We start from the raw sequence: 20161 nt of genomic DNA on the forward strand, positions 1-20161 counted from the left end.
AAAAATTGATTAGCAACAAACAAACATCAAACATTCCTCAAACATCAGGTTTAATAAGACTGCGATAGATAAAATAGATCTACTGTACACCCTGCTGGGAATACAGTGAGGCAGAGATTGTACTTAAAAGTCTGCATTTTTTTACAGTACAGTAATTAACGCAGATATTTCCCTCACCATGACCAGAGGTGCCAGCCCCACATAGTCCCTCTGTGTTGTGTAGATCCGCATTACGCCAACGTCCTTGACATTCCCGGGCAACTCCAGGCGCCAGGAGATGCTCTGACTCTCCACCTGCTCAGAGACATCTTTTGGCACAAAGTCCAGTTGTAAAACTTCCAAAAGACCCCTGTTTGACACAGACATTTTAAACATGGTTAGACAAGTTAAAGGTGTAGGATTTTGTTTAAACACATCATTCAGAAGAAGAAGTATAAAAAGGAAGGTGGTTGCCGAATCTTATTCCCTGTGCTTCAAATACCAACACTGGCCACAAGCCGCAAACCCAGTTTATATTTTGGCAACCTGGGAACAAGGCTCAACGAACTAAATGTCTTTCTCCAGAAAAGCTGATGCTCAGAATTGTCCTGAACATGGCAAAATAATGAGAAAATAAGAACATAAGGGCGGGTGGAGTCTGCAGATAGAGACGTCACCACGCAGTGACGATTGAGAGGGATTATTTTTGTTTCAATCAGTCAGTGGTAAACCTTACTTTATACTTCAGAGATCATTGACAGCGACAATCTAGAATGTCACTCAGAGTTCATTCGTCTGCCGAGGTCAAACAGTCTCCTTTTGTTCTGACTCACAGATACTCATAGATAGCTACCGTATTACATCTCATTAAGCGTTATTCCCTGAGACGTTAAACACATCTCGCAACGTTAAAGAAAGTAAGAGGAGATTCCTAAATGTTAAAGTTAATGGGGGTCTATTCTGGGAGACCCATTCTCCATCTGTGTTTCATACAAATCATTTTAGTAGTCTTTCTTTAACCATGCCGACAAACCAACCAACAAAATAAAACAAACAAACCAACTAATAGTGCATAGCATACCTTTAACATTAGCTCAAATTTGCCACTATAAGCTGCCGGTCATACCAATTACCAAGTAATGCTGTAGCAACCAAAGCTGTGAGTCAATTTAGTCGAGTGAGGAATGATTTAACACTTTGTTGATTAAGAAAGGGTTATTTCTTCATTTAAAACTTACATAGTCGTGCTCTAAAATACAATTTAAAATCAAAACTATATTTTATTTTGGGTTGGAGACTTTTGAATAAACATGCTGACCCCGACATGCTGTACGTGCATTGTAAATACAGGCCGTGCTGTTGCAAGATTTTTCCCTAATTGACTCCAGATTAAGACTTGTGTTGCCAAAATTAAGCTATTACAGGAAAATTAATGATGAAAGCTGAACTAAATGGGAATTCACATCAAGGGTTTAATTGTGGAGAGTAATGAAACATGAACAAGCACTTAGTGTAGCCACATACAGTTCAATTTCGATCACAATCACCCACTAAATAAGTTAAACTGGGATCTTCACAGCAATAGTGGCGATATTGTGAGGCATTATCTAATGTTAAATGGGTGTGATGTTTTTAATTAGTTTGCAGTTAAAATAAAAAAAAACAAGGCAAACAGTTGAAAATCCAACTGAAGCCTTGTGTGGCCCTGTTGAATATTCGTTATCAAACTGTCATATTTGACTTTTTGTATAAAACACTGCCTGGCGTCGAGAGACAAAGATGCCTCAGCAGGGAGGGAGCTGAGATGAAGTGTATACTCTCATGTTCCTCTGAGAGACGCCGCCTCTGAGAGTAAAAGAGACAGAAATTACTCTGAAATTTGTAAAAAACAAACTGCAGCGTTTGAACCCTGAAAAAGCGAACGCAATACACAAGAGGTCTCATTTCCATCGGCAGATGGAAGAATAAGGTGAGAGTGTGGAGGGAAGATTAAGTGAGCTGGCAGAGTCTTGAGCCAAGTATTCTGGTCAAAGGATTGTCAAAGAAATGGCATGTGATGTTATTTGATGCTGGAGAGAGCGTGCAGGCATACCTGCCAGGAGGAACAGATCAAAGGGGAAATAGAGTAGAATGTGAATAGGGCTGTGGCACTTTGAAGTGGAGCAAAACTTTGCATAGAGCAAAACAATGAACCTTTACGAAGCGCACGTTGCTTAAAACTTACATTTGAAGTTGGCAAAAAGTTACTAAAAATATGCTTCGAGGATGCACGCAAACATACATACGAACACGTAAGAGGCATTAGAGGCCGTTGTGAGGTTACTCATGGCACTCGTGGTTCCTAATGAAAAAGGCAAATGATAAAAAACACACTCCTCTGCTCGCATGCAGAGGAGGACTATAAGCTTCTGACTGCGTGGCTGCAGATTTAAAGCACACAACTCAGACATTATGAAATCAAATAACCATAATTAAGTATTCTACAGTTGATGCTCCAGGCAGTGCACTCGTAACTCCAGCTGAGTGCAATTAGGACTTATTTGTTCGGCTTATGAAAGCCATTTTTGCATAAAAATGTTTTTTTTTTTTCATCCCTGAGATTCTCCTGACCAACATGAAGCTGCTCACAGAGGGTCGGTGACACCGTGTTTGATGACACCGAGGATCTTTTGCTGAGCCATTTTTACCGACGAACAGACTAAAATAACCCAACAACAGAAAATGGAGCCATATAGAGAATCATTTTTGTCAAAGCAGAGCAAAGATTGACAAAGTATGAGGTGTTAGCAAAGCTTCCCAGCAGTTATGAGTAATTTGGTGTGGAACAAGGAATACAAGGAAAACAGAGACCATTCAGTCAACCTTGGAAAAAGGTCAGTTTGCATACTTTTAGGTATATTTGCTTAAGAGTCCAAAATTATCGTTTTGTGTAGCTTCTACCAATGTTTGTGAGCCAATAGTACAACATTCTTGTTATCATTTGATATATGTGTGTTTTGTCAGCTGATTTCTTCAGTATGCGACCGTCATATTTTAGTGCCCTAGCATTAGCTAGCTAGCTTTAGCAATGACAAAGTTAGTTTGTATTCGCCGTAAGCAACGTGTACATTAGCTAGCTAGCACTGGCAAAGCAAACATTTGCAAGCTAGTTGGAGGAGGTTGTAATACAGCAGTACAGATGTTTAGGGAAGTACACTTATTTACTTTCTTAAAGACAGTTATATGAGAAGATTTCACTCTCATGTTGGGAAGCATAAGCTACAGTCAGCAGCTTGCTAACTTAGCATAAAGACTGAATATGGGGGGAAAGGGTAGCATGACACTGTTAAACTACAAACTTTGGTTTGTAGAGCTAGCTCCACTCCCCCCCCCCATTTCAAGTCTTTATGCTAACTTCAGCTAACCGGCAGCTTACTCTACCAACATGGGAGTTGTAGTGATATGTGGTAGCAGAAGGTCACCCATAGGTGGCAGTGTAACCTCAAGGGGCCTCTGTGAGACTGAATGTGATTACAGGAAGTACAAGAAGTCCTTGAGTGAGACAGCGTGTATACATATATACATAGATGCCTCATTGAGCGGGTTGGCCCGCTGCTGCGATTCGCCGACGTTGCCGCCATATTGGAGGAGGCAGATCCGCCCTGTGATCTAATACAAGTAAATGGAGTGAGCTTTATGAAGCTCCTTCTACAAAGTGCTATAAGTTAATGCCTCTCATTTACACATTCACATACATAAGGATATATTCAGGAAACAGTGAGGAACCAAAACAACGTCTGTAACGTTCTCTGATGATTATAAATATTAACTACTCCTTATATACAGGTCGGCACCAATCCACAGGATGGATTTTGTAATGTTTTTATGAGTGTTTACAGCTGCTGATATATGTAACGCTGTTACTGTGATGATACATGACAGGTAAATATTGAATCCTTCCATAATAACCAGACCCTGACATGTAAATGTGACATCTGTGTGAATAAAAAGCACCAATGTAGTTTTTATAAATACAGTGAATTTTGATAATCTAAGTACTAATAATAACAATCATGGCGACAAAAAATTAAGTCTGCAAATCAAGATAAGAAAATGCAGCAGCACTGAGCCTGCTTTCTTTTTTTCAGCAGTATAGAGATATACTCCATGACAGAACATTATAACATAATAATGTATACAATAACATTTAATGGTAGTAAAAAAAGTAAAGTTGCAGTAGGCTACTATTATAAATATGCACCATATATAGTTTTCATTATTATTATTAGTAGTAGTAGTAGTAGTAGTAGTAGTAGTAGTAGTAGTGGTACTATTTTTCTGCATATTCTTGACTTTGAATGGTAACATCTGTAACGCTGCAGTTCCTCGTCTGGCATCAATTAAGTTTTTCTGATTCTGATTTATATATTACGAAGTCAGTTGTCCATATTTAAACTTAAATTTAATAAAACAAGTTGACAGTATGGTAGACAGATGTCACATTTACATGTCAGGATCTGGTTATTATAGACAGATTAAATATTTAACTGTCATGTATCATCACAGTAACAGCGTTACATACATTAGCAGCTATAAACACTCGTAAAAACATTATAAAAATACTTCCTGTGATTTGTGCGGACCTGTACACTGAACATATAAGGAGTAGTTAATGTTTATAATCATCAGAGAACGTTACAGACATTGTTTTCGGTTCGTATCTGTTTCCTGAATATATCTGTACGTGTGTGAATGTGTACATGAGAGGCATTAACTTATGGCACTTTGTAGAAGGAGCTTCATAAAGTTCACTCCATTGACTCGTTAGTTTACGGGGCTGAGCTGCCTCCTCCAATATGGCGGCGACATCGACATACGGTCCAGCACTCAATGAGGCGTCAATGTATATATGTCTATGAGATAGCGTGTGTTACAAATTAAACTGAAGCTAGCATGAAGTTCAAGTTGAAGCTTTATAGGAGTGGTAACAATTGAATATAACTCTCGGCAAGAAAGCAAGTTAGCTTATATTTGAAAACGTCAAAACTATTGACAATCTCCATAGAGGGTTTTTGTTCGGCTGTTAAAATGTGTGTCAAATATACAATTAGACTAAACTAGTAAAAAAAAATATATTCTGTTGAGATGCTGTGCGAAATTAAGGCAAATCAATGTTAATCTGTGACTCTGTACCTTTAAAACATGTGTGACACGAGCATGTATACCCGAGATCATGCAAATCGTCTACTTCATTTCTATAAAACGCTCCTTGTCTTCCTGTGTTTTCTTAAGCAAAAAGTCCTCACGCAGATCTTAGACAGCCTCAAAATAGCTGCGTGAGAGCTAGACAGTGCAACACAGAAGGGGTTAATGCCCCTGTTTCCTGAAAATCCATCTATTCGGGGGGACTTCAAATCACAGTGGTGACAGTGTGTGTGTGTGTGTGTGCCCTGCATGTGCTGCGTGTGTGTGTGTGTGAGCTCAGTACAAGGGACACTACTTGGAATATCTCTCCTTCCTAATCTCCCCTTCTGAACGTGCAAGCGCTTAAGCCTGGATAACGTAGCCGTGATTATGGATGAATACGGATAAGTGGGTCGGACGGACGGCGGGTGGTGCGGGGTCTGTGTGGGCGGGAGGTTGCTGGGCAGAGGCGGCCGCTGGTGTGTGCGGCCGCCGGCAGCATCTGGCAAAACTGTTGTAATCAACTGCTGTGTATCAGTTAAATCAGGCGGGAAATGTGATATGAAATCAATATTAATTTATCAGGGTCAATACGAGCAGAAGCACTTTGTCAGATTTGTTTTCTGCTGCTGCTGAAATGTATCATTTTGTGATCCTGCAGAGAAGAGGTGATGGCTAATGAAGCAAATAAAGCTTCTGAAGGAAATAACATTTCTAATTGACATCATCCAATGAAAATTGGGTGAATAGATTGCAATCAAACATTAAAGATTACACACGTGAATGTGGCGAGGAAAGAAGAGGGTACAAAGCCCATTCCCCCTGACTTAACCTTTATCATTTGTTGTCTTTCTTTTTTCTATACCTTTTCACTTAGTCACATATTTCATATTGTTTTTGTATAGGGTATTATAAACGGGTGTATGCGTTTGTGTTTCCATGCGGTGATTTCATCAGCCTCTTTCGAGCAAGCCAAGTCGAGCTGCGTCGCATTAAGTCAGACTAAGTTGATTCCCCCCGGAATTGAAAACAGGAAACTCCAATTATCTACCCTTTATTTTGGAGCACCTGCTGTGTCCCATTAACGTCTTCATTATATCCAAATGAAAAACCTGAGCACAGCCAGGGACTAACAATGCACTTGTTCCTGCGCTATCGTTGTAATATTACTTGTCAGACACTGTGCTGACTTTATGAATGAGTGTGTGGCATCAGGTGTCCGTAGAGGTGGTTGGTCAGTCCTCAGGGATGAAAACGATGCAATATTATCTGCAGGCAAGTGGGTTAAAGGATAAGTTCGCCCAAATTTGATTTGACGAGACTTAATTTACAACTGAATAAAAAAGTAGTTAAAATAGTGTGTTTGTGCAAGCAGCTACTTACCTGTTTGTTGACATCCGTGTGTTCCGGTAGCTAGACCAAACTAGTCAATCTGTCGAGCGTGCACTTACTCCCTCACTGGCGGAGACGGAAACGTATTCCAGCATTTTCGTGTGTATGTTCATAATGTACATGTCCATGTTACAACCTGTCATGAGCCATGAGCCTTACAATAGCCTGTTAAGCCTGTTAAGTGCACACTCGATGGATACGCTAGTTTGGTCTAGCTACCGGAAGACGCGGATGTCAACAAACAGGTAAGTAGCTCCTTGCACAAACACACTATTTTAACTACTTTTTTATTCAGTTTGAGTCATACACGCTACAGTGCTGTGTGCTAAGGTGTCTGCTGATGTTGCATAACTTCTGGTGTGAGATGTGGAGCATGTTAAGATGCTTAAAACACAGCGTGAAGTTCTGACCCCATGCAGTTAGCGTTCAATGCTACATCTTAATTTACACCCTTTACATGAGGAGGACACATACATGAAAAACTCATGCACCCACTTCGGGTGCGCCAATGTTGTTAGCTTAGCACCTACTAAAAGGGTGACACAGGACAAGCTGCATGGGGGCCATTTTAAGGTTGTTCGTTTTTCTTACATTATAAAACACATCTAGTCCACCCTTTTTCTGCTGTTCAAGGAATGTTAAAAGACTGAATATATTATTTCAGGTTAACTTATAGCTTTTCCTAACGTAAGCAGCAGGCACTGCTGAAATCTGAGAAGTCAATAAGAGAGGGAGGGAGAAGGAGTGACAGAATATAGAGGTTGTTTAAGTGTAGAGAAAGAACATTTGAAAGGTTCTGGTGAAAAGACACCAACTTCTCGCGATGTGCACATGCAGTGGACTGACCTCTTTGCAGTGATAGCGACCTTCCTCTGACAGACGACGGAGATGGTCGCTCCTCTGCCGGGCTCCGCGACGATGTCCCACAGCGCTGAGTCACTGGGTCGCACGGCACTGAATGACAGGCCTGTTTTCACTGATGCCCTGCAGTAAAAAAGATAAACACACATAGTCCGGTTAGAGCCAAGCATGAATTTTACTGTCAATCATACATTTACTGTCTGGGAGATGTCTCATTAGCTAATTCGGCTTGGATGTAAACTGTTTACTTTGTGCACGCTCTGCATGTGTTTGTTCAGTTTGTTTCATTCAGGCCTAATGAGGTGACTCAGCGACAGGCCGATGTGCAGCAGGCTGTCGGCAGACTGAGAATTAGCAGGAGCATTTATTCCCATTAGCCCCGGGGAGAAGTGGGAATCGGTTAATCAGATGTCAGACACACGCACCACTCCGCTGGGAGAGATAAAACGCTTATTATGAATAATGTGAATGGACAGTCCTCGACGTCCTGCCATCGCTACGCCTTTGTTATTTTTAAGCAGATGTCCCTTTGCTAAATTATTGAGTCAAATATCATTGGGACAGGGTAACAGAGCAGACATTTGAGCCACAGGCTGAAGGCAGATACAAGGGACCCTTCTGATCCACATTTTAAAATAAAAATTAAAAAATGCAAGGACTGAGTAATCTGCACTCGCACAGACACCCAGCTACGGGGCGGGAGCTTCATGTGTTTCCAAAACAGGCCAATTTCCTCGTGGCAGGGATTCAACGAGGTGCTGGAAACGCTCCAGAGGGAGTCCAGCCCATGCTCACTCAAGAGCATCACTTCGCTCCTGCAGTTTTATCAGCAGGATTTTCAGGCTAGGAATCATTTGAACCCCCCCCCCCCACGACCTCAATAAGGTGTTTTATTAGCTCTCCCAACAAAATGTGGCTGGATTGAAGTCGCCGAAACAATCCTGAGACGAGGCACGAGCTCCACCTGGCATCCGGTTGACTGTGGCCATGAAAAAGGATGCTCAGTGTGGCCAAAAGCAAAAGTGAATGGATTCAGACACCTGTTGACCTCCTATCAAATGTCTCATCTGTGGATTCCACACAGATCTACACTCTCATTATGTAGACCACAAGTTTTGTTCTTGCACCAGTGTGTTCAGACACAAATCAAAAAATTAATCAAAGTGTTGCTCGCTTTCTAGCAGCCCCTCAGAAAGAGACTCAGAGTACTCTCCATAAATTTGATTAATTTACTTGGAAATCAGTGATGAAATGCGTCTCTCTTTCTTTTCTTTTCTTTTTTTTTTTTTCTTTTTACACACATTTGCTTCCCAGTAATGGTTTAGAGAGGCTGCTATTTTACAGCAAACAATCTGTCTCCGTTTTAACAACACGGAGTTTGTCATCTCAGCAACGAGGCCATCTTCAGATAGCTGAAGAACATTAAGACTGACAGATGGAAAGACACACGCACACATAAAATCCATTCATGCAAGAGAGACGGCCAGTCTGCGTGCCCTCATCCTAAGTGCGCACACACTCACGGGCACACACACACACACAGAAAGAGAGAGATCCAAATACACTCTCGACAAAAACTGATTTGTAATCAAAAGGCAACCGGACTGATCAATAAGCGTTGAGACGGGGTCAAGGTCAGAGTTGTTGGGCAGACAAAATACAGTGCGCAAACACATGCACACACAATTGAAGTAAACTGACAAGCTGATAGTTCAACAAATGCCGGATTAAAAAACACAGCTGGGCAGAGATCAAATTCGAGATGAAAACCTTGCAGCCAAAGGCCCAATTTTAACATCAGATTTTCATTTTAAATTTGAATTCATATTTTAAATACAACTAATATTAATATTGATTTAATTACACAGGTCAAAGCAGATCTAGAAAACAAAGACCCTCGTTTGGAAAGACATACATCTTCATTTTTTGTGACTCCTCTTATTAGAATGATTATGTCTTACTAGTCTTGTCACAGTGAATGAACTTGAATTTTACACTTTCTGCCGGAAAGAGTGATGAAGCGCAGCTGGTGCAGGTGTACTGATACTGCAGAAAATGAGTATTTAAAAATATTCAGATTCATAATTTTGGCAAAAGCGCATTTATTATCCCATTGTCTAGCCGCTTGTCCAGCTGGGCACCGCGGTGACAACAGCACCTGACGAGCACCCCTCCCCAGGGTACGGACCACTTCAGCCTTCTCCCGTTGAGTGTGGAGGAGCGGTAACTCGATGCCAGGATCTTCCTGGATCACTGAGTTTCTAACACGCACGCAGACACGAGCCTCCCTGCAGAGAAACCTCATTTCGGCCACTTCTAGCCGCGCTCTTTGTCTCCGTCAGCCACTACCCACAGTTCATGACCACAGGTGGGGGACAGAATGGATATCGACCTGCGAAGTGAACAACTCTCCGCCGCTGTTTTACCAAACTCAGTCAATCTCTTTGTTTAAAATGTCACGCTGGAGAGCTTCCACCTCGGCTGTTCGGCTCTTAATTTGATTAGCCGTTTGTGCAGAAGGAAAAGGAGTGAAAGGTGTTGTCTGTGGATGTGACATTTTGTGGCTCCCTCAGACTGAATCTAAATTGCAGAATTCAACAGTGTGTTCGTTTCTTTTAAACTAAATGTGAGTCGACAAAATGTTTGACATTCAATCTGATGAAATGTTCTAAGAAGATGATGCATGAGAACGATCCTCATTGACATTTTTTTTTTATGCCAAATCAAACTGAATAAACAAACTGACCCTAAAGGACAACACAATTTCATACTGTTTTACTGTGTTTATATATGTGGCGGACCCTGCCACCTTTCTAGCTTCAAACAGTGTTCTGGGGGAAAAAGTAAATATTGCTTATATTGTATCAATACCTCATTAATACTGTAAATGTAAGAATTTGAGTTTGAATTTCCACCTCAAAACAACATAGTGCCCCTTTATTTTACAATTTTGAAAATACATTTTTAACACAGATGTGTTTACAAGCAGCCAGTGCGCATAACAGGTGGGTATGATGCCCTTGCAAACCACACACACGCACAAATGTACATGCTTAATCCTGGCAGTCAGCTTCAGATCATCTCTACCCCAAAGGGTTAACCTCTTGATTCATTTTCAATCAGGGCCACAGATTATCTGGCCTAACTCTGCTGGAGTGGACTCAATCTTGGGCCAAAGAGTGAAGTAGAGCAGGGATTTCTCCCAAGAGGAATCAATCACTTTGCCAAGCTCCTCAGAGCTAGCCTTCACTTGGACTTAACGGCTGGATTCAGTCCCTCCGTCTTGTCCAATCTCATTCTCACCGTGGCAGTAGGTCAGAAATACACAGACCGAAAATCACTGACCTGACCGGAGGAACTTCTCTAGTGTGGTCAGGGAGTCAGAGTTGGGGGAATTTCAGGTGGAGAGGCTGTTAATCCTCCCAAATAGTCAAAACAACAGCGGATGTTAAAGGGTCAGCGTCTCTCTCTACCAAATCGTATTCACATAATTTCGATGACGCTGGCAGGACCACATTCAGGTCACTGGGTCTTTGTGTTTGTGTGCGTGCGGGGATGTTGGTGGAAGTCTGACATTTTGAGAGGAGCACTTGGATTGACTGCCACAGAGCCACAGGTTTAACTGCTGCACATGCCCTACGGATTAATACACATATCTTAACGTTTCTCTCCATTTGCCAGCGTCCCACTGCAGATTACTGGGGCATCGGTATGTTGTTTACAGCATGATATCACTAAATCATGGGATTAGAGAGAACTTTGTCTTGCGTTTCAAACAAAAACCATTAAGCTGAGTAAAGACTAGAAACGCAAAACCTCCCGCGATGGCGTTACACTTAAATGATGCGCGGCATTCTGATGAAAACAATTTTTTACTCCTCTCAGTGATGTGCATCAAACGGCAGCAAGCTGAAACTTCGAAGCAGATTGAACTGTGTGTTTCCGTGCGACAGGGCTGCTTTTCATATTAAGTTCACTTTTACCCAAAGGAGTAAGGGAGATTTTAGTTATTTGTTTTCCTGCACCATTAAATAGATGCATTATTTATGAAGTCAAATACCCAGAGAAGCCTGTTGAAATGTTAGTGGGATGTTGAGATATGAGAACCGGTGAATCATTTGCCAATTATTTCCCGGTTTATGGAAGAGTGCTCTCCGTGGCTCCCCCAGCTCACTGAAAAAGTTGGAGTAGACAGGATATAACATGTCAGTAATTTATGAAGCCAGTGGAAACTGGCAGACAACACAAGTCATGCTGGCACTCGGGCATTTTAGCAAATGGCCTTGATGCCGAGCCCCATCAGTATTCAAGTGCCTGAAGTGACCATTTAAATGCATGGAGCTTATCGTTCATGAAGATGCTCAGATATACTGTACATCACAGTGATTCAGTTTAGTCTCAGTCTCTTTTTCTGCTTCACATGTTTCAGTGACAATTACATTTTATGTGACTCCTCCTAAACCCTGCAAACTTAGCAATATAGTTGAACAACTACGGCGTTTTCTAGGGAAGGCATTTTAAGCTAAACACCCTCATGTTCTGTTTAATTATGCAGGGCCAAAGAGAGTCGTTGGCATAGTATGTGATTATACTGGTTCAGTGTCACGTCAGTTTATCTGCTATCAAAATGGCCGATACACAGTACAGCACTGACATCTGTAAGCTGAATAGCCATCAAAATTTCATTGAATCACTTATTTTCTTGCTCAACTAATCTGTTGACTATTTTCTCAATCAATTAAGTTTTGTGTATAAAATGTCAGAAAATGGTGGGAAACATTGATCTGTGTTTTCCAAAGCTCAGGGTGACCCCCTCAAATGTCTTATTTTGTCCAAAACCACAAGAGATTTAGCTTCCTGTCACAGAGGAGTGAAGAAACCGGAAAATATGCAGATCCAACCGGAATCAGCGCCAATCAAATCTTGGCAATAACATCCCTGCTAGGCACACACAACAAATAGCAGAATTCATTTATAGTGTCTCTTGCAGACAACAACTCTAGAGAACAATACAAGATGAAAACTTTAAATACAGTAGCAAAGCCGAGCCGTAGACTTGAGAGCTGAGACTTTAACTGCAGTGACACAACTACAAGGGCAGATATTTAACTGCCACACATCTGGAAGAATAAATGTTTAGGCCACATTCAAATGACTTGAAAAATATTTCAATGCCATGCTTAAGTGTTAGCATACTGAGAAATGAAAGACATCTTGACCTGAAGTTTGCTGAAGAGGACTCATAGCTTGGCTTATGTTCATCTAAGTTGGCAAGCTGTTAGCGGTAGCTAGGCTTAACGCTTAGCTTACAAACATTAGAGTGATGTCTTATACACCCTAACCCTAACCTCCATAGAGGGTAACTTTATAATCCAGTGTTGAACTTTGTGGCTTTACAACATGCCTTAATCTGTGTCTTGTCCAAACATATAATACATATGATGCTAGTATGGTTTGGTAACATGTCATACTGATGGCAAAAGACCAAAAGATAACTCTCTCATGTCTGTTTAGGAAATGCTGGAAATTGGGGTGAAACAGCTAGCCTGGCTCTGCACGAAGGCAACAAATCCACCTAGCATTACCTTTAAAGGTCACCAAAAAACATATTAAATCTTGTTTAATTTCTTACAACAAAATGTAATGAGGAGTTTTACAGGAGCTATATGCAAAAGAATGTCTTGGCCTTGGGTCTTGGCGACACTGCTCAAGGCAAATAACTAGTCTGGCACATGCCGTAACCCCCTGCTTATCTAACTTGCCAAGACAGCCTGTAAGCATATTCCCTCAAATGTCTTTTTTTTAGAGCAGCTTGTTAATGGAAAGGTATAAAGATTTCTCACCTGAGAGTGAAAGTTTCCAGGGTCGACGTGCTTGCCAGGAAGACGTAGAAAGTTGCAACGTCTGTGGTCTTCAGGGGCTTGGAAGAAGTCTGAATCACGACGGCGCCTCCAAGCCTCAGTCGGAAAAAGGTGGGATTCCCTGGTGGAGTTCTGAGCAGGTTGACACTTCCTACCCGCCTCATTGGTGTCCCTGATCCCCCAGAGTCTCTTCCTCTTCCCACTCCCACGCGCTGCAGGCTATCCTGTGGGGTACACTGGCCTGTCTGATCCCTGCGACTCTGAAAGTAGACCTCCACGAGGTTCCCCTGAATCCCTTTAACTCCTTCGGTTCTTCCCGCTTCCCTGCTAGAGCTGCCAGATCGGCTGCCTGAGCTGAACCAGGCAGGTTCTGGCTTCAGCTGTGCCACACAGAATCCACCAGGCGACACCAAGCATGCCCCGCGAACTTCCCTCGTCTCCCAGAAGGCGTAGGCCGTCACACATTGAGCTCCATCATTTGCACCAGCGCTTTTCCTCCCATTGACTTCACCAGACTCTGAGCTTTCTTGCCCAAAAGTGATGCCACTTTCCGTGGGCATGTGGAAGAGAATCTTGACAACAGGAGACGAGGAACGAACCTGACGAACCAAAAGAACGTGCAGGATCCTTGGCCCACTGAGGAGCTGGTCTGGTTGAATCGGGGCATCTACAGTCAGGGGGCCGTATGAGGCGTTGACAACTGGCTGGAGGAGCTCAGTGCTGGGACCAGTGATGAGAAAAGTCTTAGTCTGAGCCTTCAGGCTGGAGTTCCCCGTTGGCTGCGAACTATCCTGCCTCAGAAAAACGTGATTCACATTGAGGACCTGAAAGTTGACGGTGGGATAAACTGGAGATGGGGTTGCAGACGTCCCAACATCTTCAGCAAACATCTGACCTTCAGCAACTGGGAGGGGAGAATTTAGGAAGAGAGATTAGTGCAAGAACCACTTGATCACTGCTTAAACTCAGCATTTTAGTGTAAGTGTAAGTGTGTTTCCACAGCAGCCACAGTCTTTTACTTTAACTGAGCACACTTGATAAGAATGACAGGAAGGGGTTAAAGGGATCACAGCTGGAGACAGAATGAAAGGTCGAGGCCTGGGGTCAGGGATCATTGGTGGGAAAGGCTTGTTGATGCAGCGTATATGGCCAATTTCCCTATACCATTTTAGGGGCGTCGAAGAACCTCCGGCAGATATTCTAGGCCTCATCACGCTGTACTTTCCTGAAATTATTCATTATATTGCCATCTTATAGAATCCGCTATTAGTGTAATTAAGAGTCTGAGAGACAAGGACGGAAGGGGAGGTATCAGCCACTGTCTATTTCACCCCCGCCTCCAAAGTCTCAAAAGTCAACTTGACAGGGCTGAAGGAGTGTTAAGGGGTTTTGCCCACGTAGGGAGGGTTAAGCTTGTGCTTTTCACAGCCCTGTGCTAGCGAGACCACTTTTAAGCACTTGGAACACAAGTGCTCCCTTGAGGATTGTTTTCAGCTTGCAGATGCTGCTCTGTGCACGCTTATCGCACGCACGTGCCGGGTTTCTTGTGCACTGGTTTTGAGACAAACTTAAATACCACACACATGCTCCATTGCTTGTCCTTAATCAATCTTTACCTCTTTTTTCAGGGTAACCAATGCAACCTGCCCTTCCTCTTCAAGGAAAAAATTAAATATGGACTTGGAGGTTGATTACCATGGCAACAGTAAAAGCGCCAAACCATTCAGATTAGCCCTACCAGTTACTGGACTGAAAAAGAGGAGTGCAAAGGAAAGGAGTGATATAAACATGTATTGTAATGTATTGTAAATAGGTTGGAGAAGTCCAAGGTCTCGACTTAGAACCTTGTTCAGTGACAGATTAATCTGCACACTTGTCATCACATTTATGTGGGGGGGAGCGGGCTTTCAAAGCAATTACTACATAATTAAGATCATTTATTTTTAGGACCATTCATAACTCCTGCATGAAAAAAGAATGAAATTAAGTGACTTTTTTCACATTTTTATGCTCAACACATTTTTTGTGTCCTTGCCTCTGAAAGCTGAAGAGTCTATGCACATGACCCTCAGCACAACTCTGAAACCTGATGCAACAGTGCTCCAAAGTTATTCACGTCTAGATATTATGAAGCGCAGATTAAACTACAAGTCCGTTGGTGTCATTGAAAGTTGTCAAACTGATGTGAAAAGACCACAAAGTCTCATTTTTAAGGCTCATGCAGTCAGATGGTAAGAGTTAAATAAATACACAGGTTGCTGAGTCAAAGGGAAATTTCAGCTAAATGGAATATAAAGGAATCATTTCCACAACTAAAAGAGAGGATACCTCTCAAGGGGTCCTTCGACAGAAATTAAAATCTCCATTTAATACTTTTAAGCAATGCAACAAAGGGAATGGCAAATGTCTGAGTGTTGAGCATCTCTTGGAACTTCCCTGAGATGACTGTTTGTCCCAACGGGATGCTGCATGTGACAGCTCCCACCTTCTCCTGCCAAAGACACTTGGTAATTTGCCATCCTCCGCGTTGAAGTGCTCCAAAATTAATGTGCAAATTTGACTTTACCTTCCACAAAAATAACTTATCAAATAAAGGCAAACACGAGGCGAGGCAGAACCTCCATTTCTCCCCCCAAAGGTCCTGGAAGTAAGATATATCATTCCTTTCTGATTTTCAAACTGTATTTCATGAATACATCTAAATGCAAATCAATTTTCTTTCTGAAGGCAACGGGAAAATCTTTGGGAAAAAAATACAGATGTCGGGGTTGATATTAAAAATGAAGTATCCAGAAAAGCGCGAGGAAGAATGTCTTATAGATTCAACAGATCCGACTGGTGCCATGAGGTTTTTCATATAAAAGGCCAAATTACAGCCGATACCAGCAGGCACACATCATTTTTTCATTATATCTGTAGAACTGAGGTAAACCCATAGAAAAAGTGAAGATAATACTTAGGTGATCCGACTGGACACTGATGTTTAATTCCCTATCTGTTGCTCTAAATCTGTCCACCTGGGATAATTAGAACAAACACTGGATTTAATTTGTTTAAGTAAACTGACATTTTAGAGTGTGATTACCATCTCCACCGAGGAGGTTGTGTTATTGCTGCGGTTTATCTATGAATAGATGTTAAGCCAGGACGGTTGGCCAGATTTCTTTTAGGCAATGAATGGCTTTAGCAATAAACACAAATTAATTGTTAAAACAAATTTTAATTCAGTTTTTCATTCAGTTTTATTCAGTGCGATAAACAAACCAAACTTAAGTGAAAACTTTTTATGAGTGTTGGCTCTGGGTTCAAACTGGAAAAATAATTAAATTTAAATAAATAAATAAATAAAATAATTCTTCTGCAGATATTTCTGCTCTCTAGTTTACATTATTGTCACTGTTCTACTGCAGCGAGCCTGAGAGATGTCTGAATAATGTCGGTTTCCAGTTGCATTATTACCTTCCAGATTGTAATTCTAATTCAATGTTTTACCCTCCTCTAATATATACTACTTTTCCTTACTGTTTTAATGCACGCTCATACATTCAAGATATCCTACGGAACTGTATGCAACCTGTGCCCACTCATCCTCTGTATTATGAAGGAGGATCAGCCAGGTTTTGTACTCTGTGTTAACGTTTTGTATCTAAATATCTTATGCAAATGTCTGTTATTATATTTTTGTGCAGTTTAATTGCGGTTGCTAATTGCTAATTGCAAATCAGACGAACCTCAGAGTTAGTTAATTTAATTAGTTTGATGGCGCGCAGGTGGTTGAGTGGTTAGAGCGCCTGCCATAAACGCAGCCGACCCCGGTTCGATTCCGGCCAGAGGTCCTTTGCTGCATGTCACATCCCCCTCTCCCTCCCATATTTCCTATCTGTCTACTGCTTAATAAAGGTGTCTATGCCAAAAAAATCTTTGAGAAAAAAAAAAACTTTTATGTTATCACTGTGTGCACCGGAACAATTATTGACTTTTTTTTTTTTGCCGCTGTGGTTCACTCTGCACCATCTAGCACATCAATGCGCATCTTTAGTATTATGGTACATGTTGTTGGCGCTATAAATAGAGCCCGACCATAGTAAAGAGTGCCGACATCAATATATCTGATATACACATATTTCTTTTTAGTGATCGCTCAAATGTGGTTATGAAACATTTAAAATATGTTATGGGGGCAGGATATTTTATGGTTTAACAATAAACACTATTGTCTAAAGTGACATCAGTGCACTGATAGAGTAAACTTCACTATGATTGCATTAATCAGATATCACCCCAAGCATCATTTTTTGCCAAAAACATATACGGCAACACAGATATATCTGCAGTAGGCGAACCGATATATCGGTTGGGCCCCAGTTGGAGATTAAAGAGCCCATGCTAGGAGCCGGTCCATACTGTGTCAAGGTTACAAATCCATCTTGTTAAAATATATCCTCCCACTGAGTGAACCTTATCAGACATCAGGTGGGCACCGCAGGTCGAAGCAATCAACGGAATGATGAAAAACAGAGAGAGGAAAATAATCCTCAGTCTGGTCAGCCCGCAGTGTGTCTAACCGTTATTACAGGCAAGGGCGTCACTTTGTGTGGAAAAGTCGCAGGGTCTTAAGAGCTCAGATGGAAGAAAAAAAACATTTTTAAACAGTCTTGAAGATATGCGATTTCGGCAATGGGAAGAGGGGATCACGTGAGGTCAGGGAAGATTGTTATGCCAGCAAAATGGCACATTGAAATTCACGTAATCTCATTTGTAGGTCAAAATTTCTCAGCGCAAGCTCTATTTTAACATGTTTTTAACTAATGATGCTTTTCCAAAAAGTGATGGGGACGAAATGGTCCATTATCTATGATTATAGGCGACATGCCTGAAGGAGTAATCGCTGGTCTGTGGGGCAAACATGAAAAATAAGGCTTTCCAAATTTCTTTGAAAAAAAATAGTGTGGTAAGTATTTTTTATTTGAAGCCTCTGATTTGAAGCTCAAAATGAGTCCACCATGAACACATATTACTTATTGATTAGAAATGAATTTGTCCCGGCTGGATTTTGTGCGACGTAAGAAGAAGAACAACCTACTTGAAATATCTAAACTGCTATCACAAATGTGTCAATCTCTGAACACAACAGGCAGCGCATCTGTGACTGGACTGGAAGATAAGGCTGCCATGCATATTCATGGTTTCCAGAGCAGAGAAGACATGAAGGCAGAACTCCATCACTTAGACACGCATTAAGAACACAGCTGCACCGCTGAGAGTCCAGCACTGGGAAGAGAAATCCAGCAGCCGCCACATATATATTTATATGTATGATCACGCAGATATCATGTGGCCGACATAAACCCGGGCAATCTCAGAAAGTAGTCCTTGGCATGATATCTGTATCACAGAAACAGACAGCTTACTGTGACTTCATCACTCCCAATGCAGGTTATCTTTAAACAACCAGAGAGACAGCTGTGCAACCTCAGCTTCGGGCCTCTTTAATCCCACAGATGAGGCTCCCCGAAGCAACACTGCAGAGCGTGCTGTCGCTTTCATTTAGACGGAGGGACGGTGGAATGGACAGGGCGCATGGGGGAGTCACTGTAAAGCTCCAAAAACAGGAAAACACAGCTCCTACATCCTGATGCAGCCCAGGCAACAAAATTGCCTTCACAATCCCAAGTATGTTTTTTTAAGGCTCAATTCTAACACACCTCATCCTAATGTACACAAGTCCTTTTACTTAAAAGTTTTTGCTAATAATAGACTAAAAGCAGCAGCAGCATGTGTATATGCCAGACTCATAACTTGAGGAGGAGGAGGAGGGGGGAGGGAGGTTTGAGAGAGACTGTAAACAAATCCTTTATATCCTGCTTGTGTGTGTTTGGATCATCAAAGCATGTTGAAGAGCATCTCATCTTCATTAATGTCCCCACTTGTAAGCACAGCTGGAGCCTTTCAACTACTTCCAGCCCAGTTAATTTCATACATAGGCTACACGTGAGGGCGTTTTTCTTTAGGGGGGGTCTGCTAACACACACACACACACACACGAACGAGTAAAAATCAGGAGGAAGAAAGGGTCTTTTTTTTTTTTTTATCTCACACATCTCACCTTGAACAGCAGTGAGGACAGCCACTGCCACCACTGGGAGCAGCGAGCAGCGGGGGAAGTTGAGCATCGTGTCAGCAAAGTTGCAGCTCGTGGTCATCCAGAGAGAAAGCGCCGAAGTCATCACATCCTCCGGTGTCCGCTAAAAAAATGACTTCCCTTGATCGAGGTGGGGTGGGAGGGGAAATAAAAAAAATGATGTTAAACTTCCTCCACGGTATCCACGTTAAAACTTCCCTCTCCTCTCTCTCTCTCCTCTCCTCTGGCTCCTCTGAATGATGACAGACAGGGGATCTCTTCCTCCTCCTCTTCCTCCTCCTCCTCCTCTGGCTCGAGTCGAGCGGCTATTTTCCCATGATAGATAGAAATCAGCAAACATGTGCCGTCTGTCAGATTAACCAGACCCACGTGGGTAATCGGCGGGGTCGGGGGAAGAGCTGCGAGAAAATGAAATGCACATGAGGTCAGGGGGGATCTGTGGCGACTCCACCAGCCATTCGAATGAACCTGATTCAACAAATTAACGATATGGTTTACAGGCCTGTGCAGGAACACATCATGACTTCATTATCATTATTATTTATTCTTTATTCTTTTATATTTACTTGTCATTAAAAATAGGTTTCCATTGATTAAAAAAAACCCTGCTTTCTGTTTTTTTGAATGTGCTTTTCACTGTTTATCACTATATTTAAAGGTACATGTGTAAGAATTTAAGTTCAAAGCATTGACAAAGTAACAAAAATTACAACAGAATCTGAAAAATACAAATTTTGACCTGATTTAAGACGTTTATGTGTCC

At 41.8% G+C, this 20161-nt stretch overlaps 1 protein-coding gene across 1 annotated transcript in view; it reads right to left on the reverse strand.

Annotated features, from left to right (window-relative positions):
* LOC115592118 (transmembrane protein 132D) overlaps window positions 1–19820 on the reverse strand; it is a 40531-nt gene extending 20711 nt beyond the window's left edge. Inside the window, exons 1-4 of the mRNA XM_030434640.1 lie at window positions 19363–19820; window positions 13239–14160; window positions 7381–7518; window positions 178–349 (exon numbers count right to left, since the gene is read on the reverse strand). Coding sequence (XP_030290500.1) covers window positions 178–349; window positions 7381–7518; window positions 13239–14160; window positions 19363–19483 — 1353 coding nt within the window. The 5' untranslated portion in view covers window positions 19484–19820. The remainder of the gene's footprint in view (window positions 1–177; window positions 350–7380; window positions 7519–13238; window positions 14161–19362) is intronic.
* Between the last annotated feature and the right edge of the window lie 341 nt (window positions 19821–20161).

Source organism: Sparus aurata, chromosome 12 (assembly GCF_900880675.1).
Source record: "Sparus aurata chromosome 12, fSpaAur1.1, whole genome shotgun sequence".
Classification (NCBI taxonomy): Eukaryota; Metazoa; Chordata; class Actinopteri; order Spariformes; family Sparidae; genus Sparus; species Sparus aurata.